The 17,079-nt window shown below is 55.8% G+C and overlaps 1 protein-coding gene across 1 annotated transcript in view; it reads right to left on the reverse strand.

Annotated features, from left to right (window-relative positions):
- Positions 1–14,797: 14,797 nt before the first annotated feature.
- The window catches only part of LOC119282182, a 6,528-nt gene continuing 4,246 nt past the window's right edge, over positions 14,798–17,079 (reverse strand). Inside the window, exons 4-7 of the mRNA XM_037562498.1 lie at positions 15,864–16,031; positions 15,614–15,790; positions 15,222–15,419; positions 14,798–15,125 (exon numbers count right to left, since the gene is read on the reverse strand). Of these exons, the coding sequence (XP_037418395.1) occupies positions 14,925–15,125; positions 15,222–15,419; positions 15,614–15,790; positions 15,864–16,031 (744 nt within the window). The 3' untranslated portion in view covers positions 14,798–14,924. The remainder of the gene's footprint in view (positions 15,126–15,221; positions 15,420–15,613; positions 15,791–15,863; positions 16,032–17,079) is intronic.

Below are 17,079 nucleotides of genomic sequence, written 5' to 3' on the forward strand. Positions count from 1 at the left end.
GCACTAAGGAAGGGAGGAGACTCCCCGGAGAGAACATAGGAGCAGGAGGATCTGATAGCGATGATGCAGCCCCGGCAAGGAAAAACCGGCAGCGAAACAACAGGAGGAAGAAAGGAAAAGAGGTGCTAGTCGTCGAGCAGTCCGGCAATGGTGGTGGCGCCAAGAAAGCCAAAGCTGGTGACTCCGGCAAGGAGATTACCGCAGAGGCTATGGCGGTCGCCGACAAGCAGGACGGCGCCAACAAACAGTATTGCAAGATCCACCGCACCAAGGGCCACGATCTCCAGAGCTGCAAGAAAGTCGAGCAGCTTGTTGAGCAACAGAAAGCTGAATACGAGCGGCGCGACAAGGAGAAAGCCCAGGAAGGTGCTGGAGGATCCGGCAAGAAACGTCCCGGCCGAGGAGGACGCCGCGGCAAGGCCAAGCAGCGACAAGGAGACAGACCTCCTCGCGGCCGTGACAAGGATGAAGATGACGACGACGATGAAGACATGGATGATGAGGAGACTAATGAGCAGGAGTTCCAGAAAGCCACAGAGGTCCTGTGCGTTGATGGCGGCGCTTCTCTGCATACATCGCACTGCCAGCTCAAGCAGTGGGTGCGGGAAGTTAATGCAGCAGAACCACCCGTCGAGTCACGCAAGCCTCTGAAATGGTCCAGCACGCCTATCATCTTTGATATTGAGGACCACCCTGATCGCATAACTGCGGTCGGGTGCTTGCCGATGTTGGTTTCACCAACTATCCGCAACCTCAAGGTCACTAAGATGTTAGTTGACGGCGGGGACGGCTTGAACCTGATCTCCTCTGCGGTGCTCCAGAAACTCCAGATCCCTGATAGCAAGCTCGAAGAAACCGGTACGTTCCAAGGAATCAATCCGGGAAGGAGCAAGCCAAAGGGAAAGATCACGTTGCCGGTAACATTTGGCAGCGAGTTGAACTTCAGGACTGAGAAGGTTACTTTTGACGTTGCTGACTTTCCATTGCCTTACAATGGGATACTCGGCCGTCCAGCACTCGCCAAATTCATGGCAGCCTCTCACTATGCCTACAACATGCTGAAGATGCCAGGCCCGATAAGCGTCATCTCTGTCCCTGGTGACAAGAAGGATGCTCTTATCTGCGCCGACAAGATCTACCGGGAAGCAGCAGCCGCAACAGATCGCAAATCACTTGCCGCTGAAGCTCCCGGGGGGAAGAATAAGACCAAGTCTGGCAAGAGTTCTGATGCCCACTCCGGCAAGCGCACCTCTTCGGAGTGCTGCGCTACCATCGAGGACGCAACATCGAGCTCCACCGGCAAGTGTAAGAAAGCAATGGCAGCTCCACCTGAGACCAAGAAGGTGTCCACCAAGGAGGACGGCACTGGTGGTACCTTCACCATCAGTGCCACTCTCGACCCTAAATAGGAAAGCACGCTCGTTGCTTTCCTGCGGGCGAACGTCGACGTGTTTGCATGGCAACCGTCTGACATCCCCGGTGTTCCCAAGAAAGTAATTGAGCACCACCTTGCCGTCTGTCCTCATGCGCGGCCCGTCAAGCAGAAAGTCAGGAAACAGGCAGTGGAGCGCCAAGAATTCATCATAGAAGAAATCAAGAAGTTGGAAGCAGCAGGCCTTGTCAGAGGAGTGCTCCATCCCACGTGGTTGGCCAATCCTGTTGTCGTGCGCAAGGCTAACGGGAAATGGAGGCTTTGTATCGACTTTACCGATGTCAATAAAGCTTGTCCCAGAGACCCATTTCCTTTGCCGCGCATCGACCAGATTGTTGACTCCACGATCGGATGTGATTTGCTTTCATTTCTTGATGCATACTCAGGATACCATCAGATCTTCATGGCAGAAGAGGATGAGGAGAAGACCGCATTCATCACCCCGTGTGGCACGTACTGTTTCGTACGGATGCCTTTCGGTTTGAAGAATGCTGGTTCAACATTTGCAAGGGTAGTCCACCATGCTTTTGAGCCGCAGATGCACAGAAATGTGGAAGCCTACATGGATGATATAGTGGTCAATAGCAAGGACAGGGCGACCCTGATTCAAGATTTAGACGAGACATTTGCAAATCTGCGCAAGATCAACCTCAAGCTTAACCCCGAGAAGTGCGTGTTTGGAGTCCCTTCCGGCAAGCTTCTCGGGTTCTTCGTGTCTCAACGGGGAATTGAAGCCAATCCCGACAAGATCAAGGCCATTGAGCAGATTGAAGCACCAAAGCGCGTCAAGGATGTACGAAGGCTTGCCGGTTGCGTGGCTGCTCTCAGCAGGTTTATCTCTAGATCTGCTGAGCGCGCCCTGCCATTTTTCAAAATATTGAAAAAGGCAGGTCCGATGAAATGGACTCCGGAGGCGGAGGCTGCGCTGCAGGACTTGAAGAGATACCTGTCCTCCACTCCAACACTTGTCGCACCTAAGCCACAAGAAAAGTTGATGTTGTATAGAGCGGCAACCAATCAAGTGGCTAGTGCTACGTTAGTGGCGGAGAGGGAGGCAGATGATGAGCCAGCAACCACGGCAGATGCATCCAGCGACAAGCAGGGGGCTTCGCCGACAAGCTCTGGTCCCGACAAGGATGGATCTACGCAGGAGCATGATAAGATGCAGAAGAGAATGGTGCAGCGCCCAGTTTACTTTGTCAGTTCCCTTCTGCAGGGGGCTAGGTCAAGGTACTCTGGTGTGCAGAAATTGCTTTTCGGCCTTCTCATGGCCTCGAGAAAGCTGCGCCATTACTTCCAAGCACATGAGATCACAGTCGTCACTCGTTTTCCGCTGAAGAGGATACTGCAAAATCCAGAAGCAACAGGCAGGATTGTCGAGTGGGCACTGGAACTGTCAAGCTTTGGCCTAAAGTTTGAGAGTACTTCAACTATCCAAAGCAGAGCATTGGCGGAGTTCATAGCAGAGTGGACGCCAACACAAGATGAAGAAATTCCAGAGACGAGCATCCCCGTCAAGGAGGCGAGCAAAGAGTGGCTGATGTACTTTGATGGTGCCTTCTCGCTGCAAGGCGCCGGTGCGAGCGTGCTGCTTGTCGCACCCACCGGAGAGCACCTCAAGTATGTAGTCCAAATGCACTTTCCCAAGGAGCAAGCAACCAACAATACTGCAGAATATGAAGGATTGCTTGCCGGTCTCAGGATCGCAGCAGACCTTGGGATCAAGAAGCTCATTGTCAGGGGTGACTCACAGCTTGTCATCCGCCAAGTGAACAAGAATTATCAGAGTCCATTGATGGAAGCATATGTTGATGAAGTGAGGAAGCTGGAAGAGCACTTTGACGGCCTACAGATGGAGCATGTTCTGAGAGCTCAGAATGACATTGCTGATGGCCTGTCAAAGTGTGCCGCACTAAAGTTGCCTATGGAACCAGGGATCTTTGTGCTCAAGCTGACTCAACCGTTCGTAACGCCGTCAACTGGACAGAACAAGAAGAGGAAATTGATTTCTGGTGACTATTTTCCGGCAGAGCTCCCTGAAGCCGCCACCAAGAAAGTCCCCAAGATCAACACCAAGGGCGCTGAGGAGCAGTCTGCTCCGGCAAGCCTTATGGTTTGTTCCGTAGTAGCAGATGCTCTCGACAAGCTTTGCTCCGGCAAGCTTGCCGGGAACATCAAGCTCCGGCAGAACCGCAGGTTATCGCCGTAGAAGCGGATGCTCCCGCAGCAGCAGATGTGCCTTTAGTCCTTGTTGTCGAGCCACAAGCTCCAGCATGGGCACAGCAGATTGTCCATTTCCTACAGACAGGAGAACTTCCCGAAGAGCAAGAAGAAGCGGAAAGAGTAGCCCGGCAGTCAAGTATGTACCAGTTTGTTGACAGCACACTGTACAGAAGAAGACTCAACGGTGTGAAATTGAAGTGTATTTGCCGGGAAGACGGACAAAATCTGTTGGCAGAGATACATGGAGGCATATGTGGTCACCACATTGGCACAAGAGCACTTGCCGGCAAAGCGTTCCGGCAAGGTTTCTTTTGGCCGACAGCCCTCCAGGATGCAACTGCACAAGTAACCAAGTGTGAAGCGTGCCAGTTCCATTCCAAACAGACACACCAGCTAGCTCAAGCTCTCCAGACGATCCCTTTATCCTGGCCATTTTCGGTCTGGGGGCTCGACATCCTCGGCCCATTTCCCCGAGCTGTCGGGGGCTTTGAGTACTTGTACGTTGCAATCGACAAGTTCACAAAGTGGCCAGAAGTGGAACCAGTGAGGAAGGTGACGGCACAGTCAGCAGTCAAGTTCTTCAGGTCGATTGTTTGCCGTTTCGGGATCCCTAACAGGATCATCACCGACAACGGCACACAATTCATGAGCTGCACCTTCATGCAGTACGTCCAAGATCTTGGCGCGAAGGTCTGCTTCGATTCTGTTGCTCATCCGAGAAGCAACGGTCAAGCGGAGAGCCAAATGCTGAAGTGCTGCGCGGGCTCAAGACCAGGACTTTCGACAGGCTGCGCAAGTGCGGAAGAAACTGGATCGAGGAGCTGCCGGTGGTTCTTTGGTCGATCAGGACGACGCCAAATCGAGCCACTGGCCAGATGCCTTTTGCTCTAGTCTATGGAGCAGAGGCAGTTCTCCCCACGGAACTCGTATACAGGTCGCCTCGAGTGCTCGCTTATGATGAGCTTGAGCAAGAGCAGCTGCGACAAGATGACGCGCAGCTCCTTGAGGAAGATCGTCTTCAGGCTGCTGTACGAGCTGCTCGATACCAGCAAGCTTTGCGCCGCTACCATAGCTGCAAAGTTAATGCCAGAAGCTTCGAGGAAGGCGACCTTGTTCTTCGGCGCATTCAGTCTGCCAAGAATTCCAACAAGTTGACGCTGAAGTGGGAAGGCCCTTACCGGGTGAAACGAGTCACTAGGCCTGGCACTGTCCGCCTTGAGACCGAAGATGGCATTCCGGTGAGCAACTCCTGGAACATTGAGCATCTTCGCAAGTTTTACCCGTAGGGCGCGGTTGTCGGAACCCGTTCCGGCAACCACCTTTTGTACAAGTCTTGCCAATGTTGCATGTAATCCTTTGTACAAAGCCGGGCGCAGATCCCGTGCATAAGTAAAGCTCATGTGCTCCGCACATCTTGTCAATTTCATGCATTATATTCTTTTTCTTGCATGTGTTATCTGACGCTTTGTGCAGCACCAATCCCCAGTAAGCAATAACGAGCCGGAAGGCTCCATATCTTTATTTTCTCTTCTTTCTTTTTCTCAACAAAGGAAAGGAAGGTACCCTCGCACACAAGTTTCCCGGGGGGAAAGGAGAAGATAATGGTATGGACCAGGCGTCGTTTAAGGAAGTTTTCCGCCTTGCCGGGAAGCAAACGACAGAAAAGCTAAGTTGCCAAAGTTTGAGCAATTAGTTTTAAATTTTTAAGTTATCTTCCTTGAACGACCGTGCTTTGTATGGAAAACCTGTGCGCGGAGGAACCAACTCGTAGCTAGTTGCGCCCTTACTTTGTTTCAAGTCCGCTCAACAACTTAAGTGTGCTGCAACTAGTCGCGACAAGGTTTCTTGTTGGAAGCGGCACCGCCAGCAGGCTGCTGACGTCCTGCACTCAGCGCTCGCGGCTCGGGTGCCTGCGCCGACAAGTTCCCTAAAAGCGTAGGGTAAAAACATACAAAGGAAGGAATCTAGTAAAGGAAATAACGTAGCAATTGATAACAGAAATAGAGTTATATTACAAAATAACTTGTAGCAGCTCTAACAGATTGATCTTATAATATGGCTAGCAGCGACAAGGAGAAAGAGAAAACGGGCGGCCTAGTCTACGCGATCGCCCTCAACCCTCTTGATCTTGCTCACCTTGTCCACAATGGGTGCGACAAGGGCCTTGAGCGCATCCAGATCGGCGTCAGGCGGCAAGGACCTGAGGACGTTGGTGAAGTTGAGGCCTGGGTTGCGGAAGGCCACCTTCATCAGCACCTTCTGGAGAGCCCCCGCGCAAATCCTGCGCGACTCATCGGCCAGCTGCTTTGGGATCCTCTCCCGGAGTCGCTGGAGTGCCGTCGCCACGCCCTTGAAGAACAGGCTGAGCTTGGCGCTGGGTTGGAGATGCTCGTCGGAAGGATACCCAAAGTCCTCCATCCCCAGCTGCGCCAGCTCCCCGTCGATGACTGCGGCGATATTCACCAAACCCTCGGTCCAATGCTCCACCGTCTCCCTAAATGAGTTCTGGGTAACAGCGATGCTCGCCAGCAGCGCCTTGTCGGCCTTGATCTTCTCCGACAAGGTCACCTCTCGCTCCTTGGCAGCGTCCAGCGTCTGAGTCAGCGTAGCCAGCTTCAACTCGAGATCCGCGTTGGAGTCCTTGGCGGTGCTGAGCTCCTTGCTCCTTTCAGCGAGAAGACCCTGCAGCTCACCATGAGCAGCAGCATCCTTCTCGCGCTCGCGCTTGAGCACAGCAAGCTCCTCGCCACTCGTCTTGAGGTTGGCCTCCAACTGCGTCACCCTCGTCTCCAGCCCCTTCTTGGCGGCCTCTGCAGTTGCGGTAGTGTCCCTTGCTTCCTTGAGAGCCCCGCCAAGTGTTTCCTCGCGCGCGACAAGCTCCTCCTCGTAGCTGTCAAGGTTGGCCTTCCGCTGCACCAACTCGCCTTCTCACGCGGACTGCTTCTCGGCAGCAAGCCTTTGTTCCTCCTCAGCTTTGGCCTTCTCGAGAAGGAAGGCTATACGCTCCTCGGCGAGTCGCTCCCGCTCCTATGCCAGGGACCGGAGGGCTTCTTGATTGAGGCCCCGGAGCTCCTCCGCGCGTTTCTCCATATCGACTCCCGCCCTCGTGACAAGCGCTTCCCGGGAAGCCAGCTTGGCTTGTCGTGCGCGGTAGAGTGACAGCAGCTTCTGCAGCAGCTGCTCCTCCTCAGGCTCGCCACTGCTGCTGCTTGGCGCATCGACCAACGACAGCCCGGCGGAGGCGAGCAGCTCCTCATCGAAAGCTTCTCCTTCGACCGGCGCCCTGGAGCTCGACGCCCAGGGAAGCTTGATGAAGATACCGTCGCCGGCCTTCAAGTAGGCACCGGGCTGGGGCTCTTCGGAGTCTGGCTCCGCGGCAGCGGCAGAGGGATCGGCGGTCGGCGCAGCGCCTGGCGCTCCTGCGGCCTCAGGGCCGTCAGTGTGATTGCCCGACCCCTCTCCAGCTTCTGCGGCGGCAGCCTTGGCGGCCTCTTCACCGGCGGACTCATCAGCACCGGCCCCTCCTTCGTTGGCGGCGGCGTCGTCGTTACTGCCACGCACGCCTTCCTCGCCGGCGTCCTCAGTCTCCATTGGCTCCGCAGCAGATGGATCTGAAGAACGAAGAAGGGAGAAAAGTCAAGCAAAAATCCAAGAAAGGGAATTCAGAAGAAGAAGGGCCCAAGGGAAGATTCCAGGCAAGAAGATTACCTGTACTAGGATCTGCAGTCGCGGTCTCAACCGCCGGAGGATCACTGGTGCCGTCCCTTGCTGGAGAACTGTCCCTTGCCAGGGCGTTCTCCCTTGCCGGAGAGCGCTCCCTTGCCGGGGACTCCTCCCTTGGCGGCGTAGTCAAAGCAGATGGCGCTTCGGGGGCGGCTTTCGGGCCCTCCTGGTGAGGCTGTTCTACTCCTACACAAATCAACAAGCAAGATATCAGTAGAGAAAAGAGCACCCACGCGCGCCCGACAGCAGGAAGTAAAACCACAAACTTACGCTGGGGGCTGCGCTGGGGGCTGCTTTGGGGAGTGGCTGCAGGGTTCGTCAAGGTGGTCTCAGACACACCCCCTGCTGACACGGTGGGATCATGTTCGATGACAATCACCGGAGCCTTGGCTCTCTTCGCCGCTCTCTGGGCCAGCGTCCTGAAAAGGAATGGGTTCAGATTGAAGCAAGTCAGAGACAAGATAAAAGCAACAAGATTGGAGAACTACAAGAACACCAAAGAAACTTACTCTTCTTCCTCCTCGTCGGAGCTGAGCACGGAGAGATCGAAGTCCGGCTCCCCTCCAGTGCGGCGAGGCGGAGGAGTAGAATCCCTTGCCCGCTTGGCAGGAGCGGTGGTGGTGGACCAGGAAGATCCCGCTCTAGTTGCCGCAGCAGCATGAGGCGCTCCCGCGGCAACATTGCTTGCCGCGGTAGAGCGTGTCGCACGGCTTGGAGGCTGTTGGCTCGTTTGCCGCCCCGCTACGTCCCCGGCCCTGTGGAGATGCCTTCTTGGCGGGGCCGGGGGCTCCGCCTGCGGCAAGCTGTCTGAAGGCTCGGGCTCTTCCTCTCCGGCCTCGCTCGGCTCAGCTTCAGGGCCGGCAAGATCTTCGTCACCGGCAAACTCCTCGCGCTCAGCAAGGCTTTCCGCCTCTGCCGCCTCTGCCTCCTCTACGGTGAACCCGAACGCGCCCGCGGCAGCTGCTGCCGCAGCCTCTTCCGCCCTAGTGGCGATGCGCTGCAGCTCCGCGTCGGTAGTGTCGCGGGTGAGGCTCTTCTGTTCGTCGGCGCGGACCGGCACTTCTACCAAGTCGTCGAAGAACGCCTGCACGACGTCATCCGCAGGTTCTTGCCAAGTTGGAACGATTCCGTGGGAATCGCACAACGGCATCATGGCGCGGATCCGGTCAAGCGATGAATTATTGCACAATGGAACGACGCTCCTCGGCAAAACGAATGGGTGCTAGGGGTCGCGTTTGAACAGCTCCAGAAGCATCGCATCCAACTCCAGGACAGTGAAGTTGAAGTTGAGGCCCGGACGCAGCCGCATTATATCCGCTGAGTTCTTGAACTCCAAGGCGGGTCTCCCCCTCTCCTGCAGGGGGGCGATACAGCGGCGAAGGAAGTCTGCGCCAACTGCGCCTACAGTGAGCCCGGCAAGCCTGAGGCGAAGGATCCGGGTGACGGCGATCTTCAATCTGTCGTCTTCCGGAGCCACGTTGCTCCAATCGTTGCCGCGCACGATTGGGGCTTGGCGCAGGGCAGTGAACGGCTGCGGGTCCTCCTCGACGATCCAGCACCACTCCGCTCTCCACTCCTCCCACTTGCTGCGGAGCTCCCCCTCCAGATACGCCTCCTTCTTGCCGACTCTCGAGATCCAGGTGATCCCTCCGGCAAGTGGCTCTCCTCTCTCGAGCCGAGGCATGAAGAAGTGGCGGAAAAGGGCTACATTGGGGTGGACTCCGACAAAGTTTTCGCACAAATGTGCGAAAACTGCCATGGTCAGAACAGCATTGGGGGTGAAATCAAGGAGGCGGAGCCCGTAGGTGTTCATTATGTCGCAGAAGAACTCCGAGAAGGGTGGAAAGAGCCCGCAATAGAAGAACAGCGCGAAGAATGGGTACCCGTTTGGAGCCAGTTCCGAAGCGGCGGCCGAGAGTACCCTCGTGCGCGGATGCGCTCGCGTCTCCGTCGACCAGAAGAGGTAGTAGTACTCCCTCAGCTCCTGCGCACCGAGCTGAGGGGAGAAGATCGCCCGCTCCTTCCGCAGCGCCGCGAGCCGCTGCGCCTCGGCCGACTTCACGCCCTTCCCCTTGTCGGCTTTTGGAGCCATGGCGGAGGTGGTGGGGGAGGTCGACGGCGTTGGTGATGCTGGTGGCAATGGGGGGCGGAGCGCTGCTCTCTCTCGGCTTCGAGAAGAAGGGGAAGCGGCGGAGGTTTACGAAGATGGAGTAGTAGCAACCAGCAGGGGGGGGGAACGGACTGCCCCTACTTCCCCTGCTTATAAAGAGGGAAGGGGCGGACGTTTCGCCCTTCCGAATAAAGAATCCACCCATGATCTCTCCCACGACGCCGCATTTGACGCGTGCCGTTGGGAAGGGCGCGGTGGATACGGAGTAAGATACGGCGTGGCCCAGGCCGCGTGTGCCCGTGCCCTGTTTTGGGCCTGGCCCAACAGCGCTCGGCACCGTGTATGGCCCAGGCCCGGGGGCTCCTGTCGGTGTACTAGAATAGGGGTACCCTAGTACCCCGAACTTGTGCACGGGCAGTTGCAGCACCTCGCGGCAAGGCTTGCCGGGCGACCGCCAAGATCCTCCGTGGTTCCTTTGGAGCCATTCAAGAACAAAGTATTTAAGCCCAGGAGACAAGGCCCCGGCAAGAGGAGCTTGCCGGGAAGGCCAACCAAGGCATTTCAAGGAACTTACCGCGATGAGCCGCGCGTCCCGGCAAGGCCCGGTGAGCGACAAGCTTCCGGACCCGACAAGGCAACGGCTGCGGCAAGGCGCTTGCCGCGGCAGGCGGCCACTCTGTGCCCACGCTCCAGCGCATCCACCAATGTGTCGCTCTGGGGGCCTTTCCAGGCACGCGTGGCAGGAGGCTGTGCAGCCAGCGGTGCACGGTGGCATGCGAAGCTGACAAGATCGCCATCGTGGCGAGCGGTGGCGCCCCTGACGGTCCTTTTCTGCACTGTTTGGGTTACACAGACGGGCATTTAATGCCCTTGTCCCCTGCCGTCAGGGTTAGGTAGGAAACGCTGTACAAGTAATTGTACCAACCACCTCTCTTTTTACATTTGTACCCTTGTTTACGTTGCCACCTGTTGGTGACCCCTTGAGCATATAAAAGGAGGCCCATGCGCAACGTAGAGGCGGTTCGGATGATTTGGAAGCCAGAAAAACACTCAGCTCTCTCGAGCAAGAACACAATACAATCAGACAAGCAGCAGTAGGAGTATTATCTCTCCGGAGAGCTCCGAAGCTGGGTAAACTGCTCGTGTGCTTCGCCTCGATCTGCTCTTCGTGCGACCTCCGCCCCACGCCGAACCGAAAGGGGCCATGGTCCGCCGGCCCCATAGGTGTTCGTGGATCAGTTTCCCCGACAGGCGCATTTGGTACCTTCTCCGGAAGAGGTGCGTTGCATATGTTGGATTCTCCGTGAAGTAGTCTTGCATCAACATCTCGTTCCCAAGATGGCGATTCCGAGGAATGCAAAGACGCCCGACGGTCGATCCTCGCCGCCTCTTTTGGTTCTCGTCTTCGTGCTCCTTGACGGCAAGAGCCATCACACTTTGAAAGCATCGTCTCAACATCCGAGTCGTCCGAATCAGACGAATCGGAGAGCAAAAACTTCTCGCACGGGCTCAATTCCATCTACATGAACAAGAAGCGCACGCCGCGTCAAACAAGTATGTGGAGCACTCGACACGAAGCACAAACAAACACTAACCGGCAACTCATGGGGCAGGTGATCCCGGGCGGCGACGAGGGGCGGCTCAAGGGCGGTTGATCCCCGGAGGCGACAGCGACAAGGGGCGGCTCTTCTGCCGGATCCGGGGGGCGGTGCAGTGTATCGGTGGTGGACGGTGAGGGACGCCCCCGCGGCGCGATTTCGCCCGCAGATTTGGCCGGAATTGGCAGCAACGGACGGGCGGAACCTATGGCGGGCGGCGGCGGAAGGAGGTGGGGAAAGGGGCGCGGGGTGAAATGTCCCTTCCGCCAACCGCTTCACTATGACACGAGGCACCATAGGGGCGAGGCGGAAACCCGCGTATTCGTGGGTTGGGGCCGAGGTTTTGCCGCACCCCTCAAAAAAATTTGTGTCCCGGCCGCGTTTGCGGTGTTTGTTCGGGCGGGATTTTCTGTGCCGACCCGCATTTTGGCGGTTATTTTGCGGGCCGGGGCTTTTTGCGGGGTCTGCTAGAGTTGCTCTTTTGCTCATCCAAAAGTCTTCGCTCCTGCCTCTTGCGACCTCCGAGTTAGTGTTTCCTTGCCTCTCGCCGGTGTCGTCGCCGGTTCGCCTCGTCTCCTATGGTCCTTGGATTATGGAGGCGTGGTGGATCCCGGCCCTTGCCGGCGGGAGGGCTCCGTTTTTAGTTGTTTTGTTAGGGTTTGTGCCATGCTCAGGAAGACGAGGCGGAGGCGACTTCTTGAAGGTGGAATAAGGTCCTCCTCGCCTAGCCCCGTCTTGGCGATGTTTCTAGCATTGTCGGAGGGAGTGTGGAGGTGTGTCTATGGCGGATCTCGTGGTATCCGGTCGGTGTTTGTCTTCGATGGGTCCGTTTGGATCTGGTCTTCATTAGTCTATGTGTCTGCAGGTTGGATCCTTCCGATCTAGACGTCTCTTCATCGGCGGCGGTTGTTGTTCTGGTGCACGGGTCTTATGGGGCCTTAGCATGACGGTTTCTCGACTATCTACTACAATAATGTTTGCCCGGCTCCGATGAGGGAGGAGCGATAACGGCGGCATGCCTTTGGCTCGCTCCAGTGATTATAGTTGTCGCTAGGTGGTCTATTGACCTGGATGTAATTCTTATTTTTGGTGCGCTTTGTACTACTTTGATAGTTGATAAATAGATTGGAAGTTTTCTCGTCAAAAAGAAAAGGAGAAAGCGAAGGGAAAGGCGAAAGATTTGCGGCTGGCGGCTGGCGGCTGCACGCGCACAGAGAACGGGAACAGCGGGAGGAAGCCACCGGAGTAAGCCTATCAGGCTGGCTTCTCGTCGAGTGTTTGCGTCCCAAGTTGATGGGTTCTTCTTTTTTGGTTCATGCAAGATACGTATACACATCCCTATACCCAGGCAGGAAAAAATGTTGGGTTCTGTTGAACGCAACGCTCCTAAGCTGGCTCCGCCCCATGTGTCAGACGTACTATAATTAGCCGTGTATCCCATTGGGAAAACAAAAAGATGGTGTCTGTACCAATCAAACTAGACAACAAAATTAACCCTTCCAACATGCTTCCTAGGCTCGCAGCCCTGATTGCCGTCTACACGTACATGTTTCCAACGACCACAATAGGAAGCCAAAGCCGCAAGACGATCAAAACAACGTCAAGACCAGAGACACAAGAAGCAAGAGGGTGAGGCAGGCTTCTTGCCGGGGCAGCTCTTGCCGGGGCAACTTGCCTAGCGCCAGTGGAGCGCGCCACCCTTGAGCCCAAGGGTTTCAACGCCATCGATCACATTGGAACCAAGACTCGGGAGGCACTTCCATGATGGCATGCAAATCTTCGTGAAGATCTTAACCCTTCCTACTGCCTGCCACGCCCTAGTTCATGTGATTACTCTCCCTTCATCTTGGCCCCCTCCCACGGTTGTCGTCGACCCAGTCAGACTGAGAACGAAACAACTATGTCGCCAAGAGAGAGCACAGAAAGGCCTGAAGACACCACCATGACACGTCCTAGGACACCTAAACTCCATGACAATGTTCTTGGAAGGGACCCCCCTCCTCCTCCCGGGTCGCCCCCGCGCGGTGGCCGGGAGGAAACCCTAGCCCGCCGCTGCCGGGTTCCCTGGCCCTCCTCCCTCTCCTCCCTTGCCGTCGCCTTGGGCTCGGCCGGGCAAAGCCTGCCCGCAGCCGGCGGCGGCGTGGCGACCTCGATCTCTCGCAGGACGGGGCCGGCGCGGGGAGGTTTCCTCCGGCTTGGGCGCGGTGCGGGCGACGAGCATCGCGGCGCGTCGGCGCGCTTCCGCCGCGGTGCATCACGCGGCATAGTGGCGTGTGGTGCGCGCGAAGGTAGTAGCGGCGCGGCTGGTCTTCGGCCAGTTCTCACGGTGTCATCTTTGACGGAGCGGGCCGTGGGCGGCGTGGCTCCGTCCTCTCGCTCGGCTTTGGTGCTCGCAGGGCTGGGTGGTGCTGCTGGTCGCTGCGGGGCTAGCCGGGATCCGCCCATGCCTGTGGTAGGCGCTCGACGCCGATGACTTGGTGGCGGTGGTGGTGGAGCGTGCCGGCCGGATCTGATGCTTTGTTCCGGCGGGCGGCGAGGGTTGTGGCATCGGCTCGCCAAGGCTGTTGATCCAGTTGTGGGCTGCGGCAACGAGGTGGCTCGGCCCTCTTTGGCGGCTTCCTTTCCGTGGTGGCATCACAGCAGTTCGGCGGGCCGGCTGCGGCGGGGGCTGGTTTTTCAGCTTCGGCTCGTTTGTAAGCGGTCCGTTTCGACTTGCGAGCCCTCTCCCTCGTTGTTTGGATGTTGCCTTCGTCGAAGGGCAGGTCCTCCCCCAGTTGCGATCCATCGCCCATCTCGCGCCCGGCAGCAGGACCGAGCCCATCTCGCACCCGACAGCAGGACCGACCTCGTCTCGCGCCCGGCAGCAGGATCGACCCCATCCCGCGACCGGTGCCATTGGATGGGTCAATGGGGGCTAGTTTTGGCCGGAGGTCTCGCTGCTGGGGGCCACCCAGGGGTGCAAAAGGTGGGTCCTTTCCGCTCGTTTCTTCGGTTGGGGTAGCGGCAGGCCTCAGGTGAGGTGGTATCAAGGTCTTGGAGGCCGGGGCGGCGGCCCTGGTGGTGGCTCCGCGGTGCTCTTGGGCAGAGCCCGTGGATCAGTGCTGCCCAATGGCCGTGGCCGTGTGGGTGGCGTGGTCGCCGTGGGCGTGGCTTTCGGTGACGGTGAATGTTGGCCGGGGTGAAAACCTGCTCTATCCTTGGACGGACCGGCGGCGGCGTAGCTCATTCCCTTCTTGAAGGCGTCGTCGCGGCTCACATCAGCCATTGTGTTACTCCAGGGGAAACTCTGATCGTCAGGTCATGAGGTGGCAGCGCGTTGGTGTCGTAACCTTCTTGAAGGCGCCGCCTTGGAGCACAAGGTTCGTCATATGCGGTTTCATCTCTTCGCGGTGGCGTGTTCACGATGGAGAACTCCGCTTGTTCTATAGTGCTAGGGGTGGTGTTGCTGCACTCAACACCTGTGTATCCTGCCTTGGGTGTGAGCATGTATTATGATGGGGTGCATTTGTACTTGGACTGTGGTTGATCGTTGCTTTATATATAAAGCGGGGCGAAAGCCTTTTCTGGCAAAACGGCGCTAAGCTCGCCGCTGCTGAGTCCCAAATGGACAAGGGTTTTCGCCTAAGGAAAAATACTTGGCAACAGTTAAACAGGTTTTCTCAAACTTAATTAGCACTACACTTTTTCGTACTGGCCCTCTCAGAATGATATTCTAATAAAGTCAACCAAGATAAGCTTATGGTCACCCTATGAGCCAACATGTGTACCAAAAACTCGCTTCAGACTGAGAACAAATTATTAGCTGCAACAGTTTCAGCTATCTGTGAGCTTATATGGTCTATACATTCTTCTCAGGCCCTTGAGCCTCATATGTTTTATTGGCCAGCTCAACCAACGATTTCAGTAGTTCTTTTTTTGAGGTCTTAATTTCATGAGCTTCGACCATATCTTTGTAGACTCTCAAACAAGAATCTTTATTCTTATGAACGTTATATATATATGCATGAGCCACCAACCTTGACACATCATCTTCTGAAACCTGAAAGAAGAATGATTTGGAGTGAGTGACAAGTTTGCTGAAAATGGGATAGCATGCAGCTGGGCACACTTCACAAAATAGTATGTACAGTTTTACCTCACAGGAGTCGCCAAATTCAGGCCACCATATCATCTTCAGAGCTGTTGCAATTTTCAGTAACGTCCAACCCTTGCAGTTGATGCCAGAAACATCCTTAATGAGGTCACCTGCACGGCGCAAGGCTCCAGAATATTTCTTCTCAACAGAATCACACTGAAACAACGCAGAAGCTGTCGCAACAATTTGCTCATCGACCTGGATACAAAGAAGATTGCTTCATCACTAAAGCAAGGATGCAAAGCATATATTTTTTTCTGTAGAAGTTGCATCCAAAACTTTGGTCCATGAAGATGAAGTATTCTAAATGTCAGCACACAAGCTATCATACAGTGCAACACCAAATGACAGGGAACTATGAAGCAAAAAAACATGGCAACTAGTTAACTCACCATATCTGTGTTGACATCACAGTCATAATGTTGCAATACATAGTGCAGTCCTAGACTCATCGGGAGACAGTCCGCTTCTGTCAGTTGTGATTTTTCTTGAGGCAGTAAACTTGGCATGCAATGCTGTATGCCCCACATTACCTCCATCACAGCTGTATTGTACAGGCAGTCTATATTCTGGAAGAAGTCACAGCAAAAATGGCAATCAAAGTTGTTCAAAAATATAGATAAACCAGGAGCTTATACTCACCAATCTCTCTTCAATAATTCTTTTGTATTCAAGCTTTCCAACAGCAATTTTCTGCTCAGGGAAGCGACAGTTCATGATCATCTCAGTAAGCCTTTTGCTGACACCAGTACTTTTATTAATGGCCTTGGACTTGTCCTTAAAAGTTCGAAACTCTTCCAGGAAAACAGCCTGATGAAGAAATAACAAGTATGAACATGTTCACGTGCAAAAAGAAACAATTAATCAAGTATCATGTCATGTCTCTCAATTAGGAGAGGGAGCTGATCGACGAAAAAGGGTTCCCCGCTTTATATATAAAGCAACCATCATCACAACATTCGAGCAAGAAGATACAAACGCACTGCACCACCACACTCAACGCACACACTGATACACCCAAGGCAAGATACAAACGTGTCGGGCACCGAAAGCACCACCCCAATGACGACCAAGCACCCTAATGATAAGCAAAGAATAACCGCTTGGGCCGACGGTGACCACCTCCAAGAAGAGATCCACCAAGGAGCGGTGAGGCGGACACGGCCGGAGCAAGGACTCTACGACGATGCCTTCAAAAGGGATACGACCACAGGTAGTCATCACCGTCAGATCCCGAAGATCAAGTTTTCACCTGGAGTGACACGGAAGAAGTGGGAGCACCATGACGGAGCCTGCAAGGAGGAGAACGAGGTCCACGGACGCCGCCTCCGTCGGCCAGTACCGGGACTGGGCAAGTGGTGAACCCCGGTGTTCCTACCCCTCCGTCGCAACCCTGCTCCGCCAACCACCCGCATCCATGCCGCCCAAGCGACCATGGCTGCCCGCCCGCAACCGAGCCGCGCGGTCAGCCCAGAACCAACGTGCCTCCCACCGCCAGAGCCGCCGCCCTGCATCCAGACCGCCCCGTGAACCTCCAAAGGCCGTGACTTTGAACAAATCCGCACCCCAACCACCTCTGGGACTGCCAGCAAACCACCTGCCTCGAGCAACGCCAAAATGGAGAACAACAAAACGAGGATGAGGAAGGGGGAGGAGCATCCCACGAGCACGACCAGCGATAACCTCCAGGAAGCTCAACCGTAGCCCCTGTCCCTCCAACAGGCCCCCTCCCCCCTCCCCCGAACAACATGCTTCGCCCCACCCTGCCGCTGTTCCGGACCCGCGCAAGAACACTGGCATCAGCCCATCGCCAGAGAGGAGGAAGCAGAGCCCTCGCCGCCGTTGCCATGGAGGCCAC

The sequence above is a fragment of the Triticum dicoccoides genome, chromosome 3B (genome assembly GCF_002162155.2).
Source record: "Triticum dicoccoides isolate Atlit2015 ecotype Zavitan chromosome 3B, WEW_v2.0, whole genome shotgun sequence".
Lineage (NCBI taxonomy): Eukaryota > Viridiplantae > Streptophyta > Magnoliopsida > Poales > Poaceae > Triticum > Triticum dicoccoides.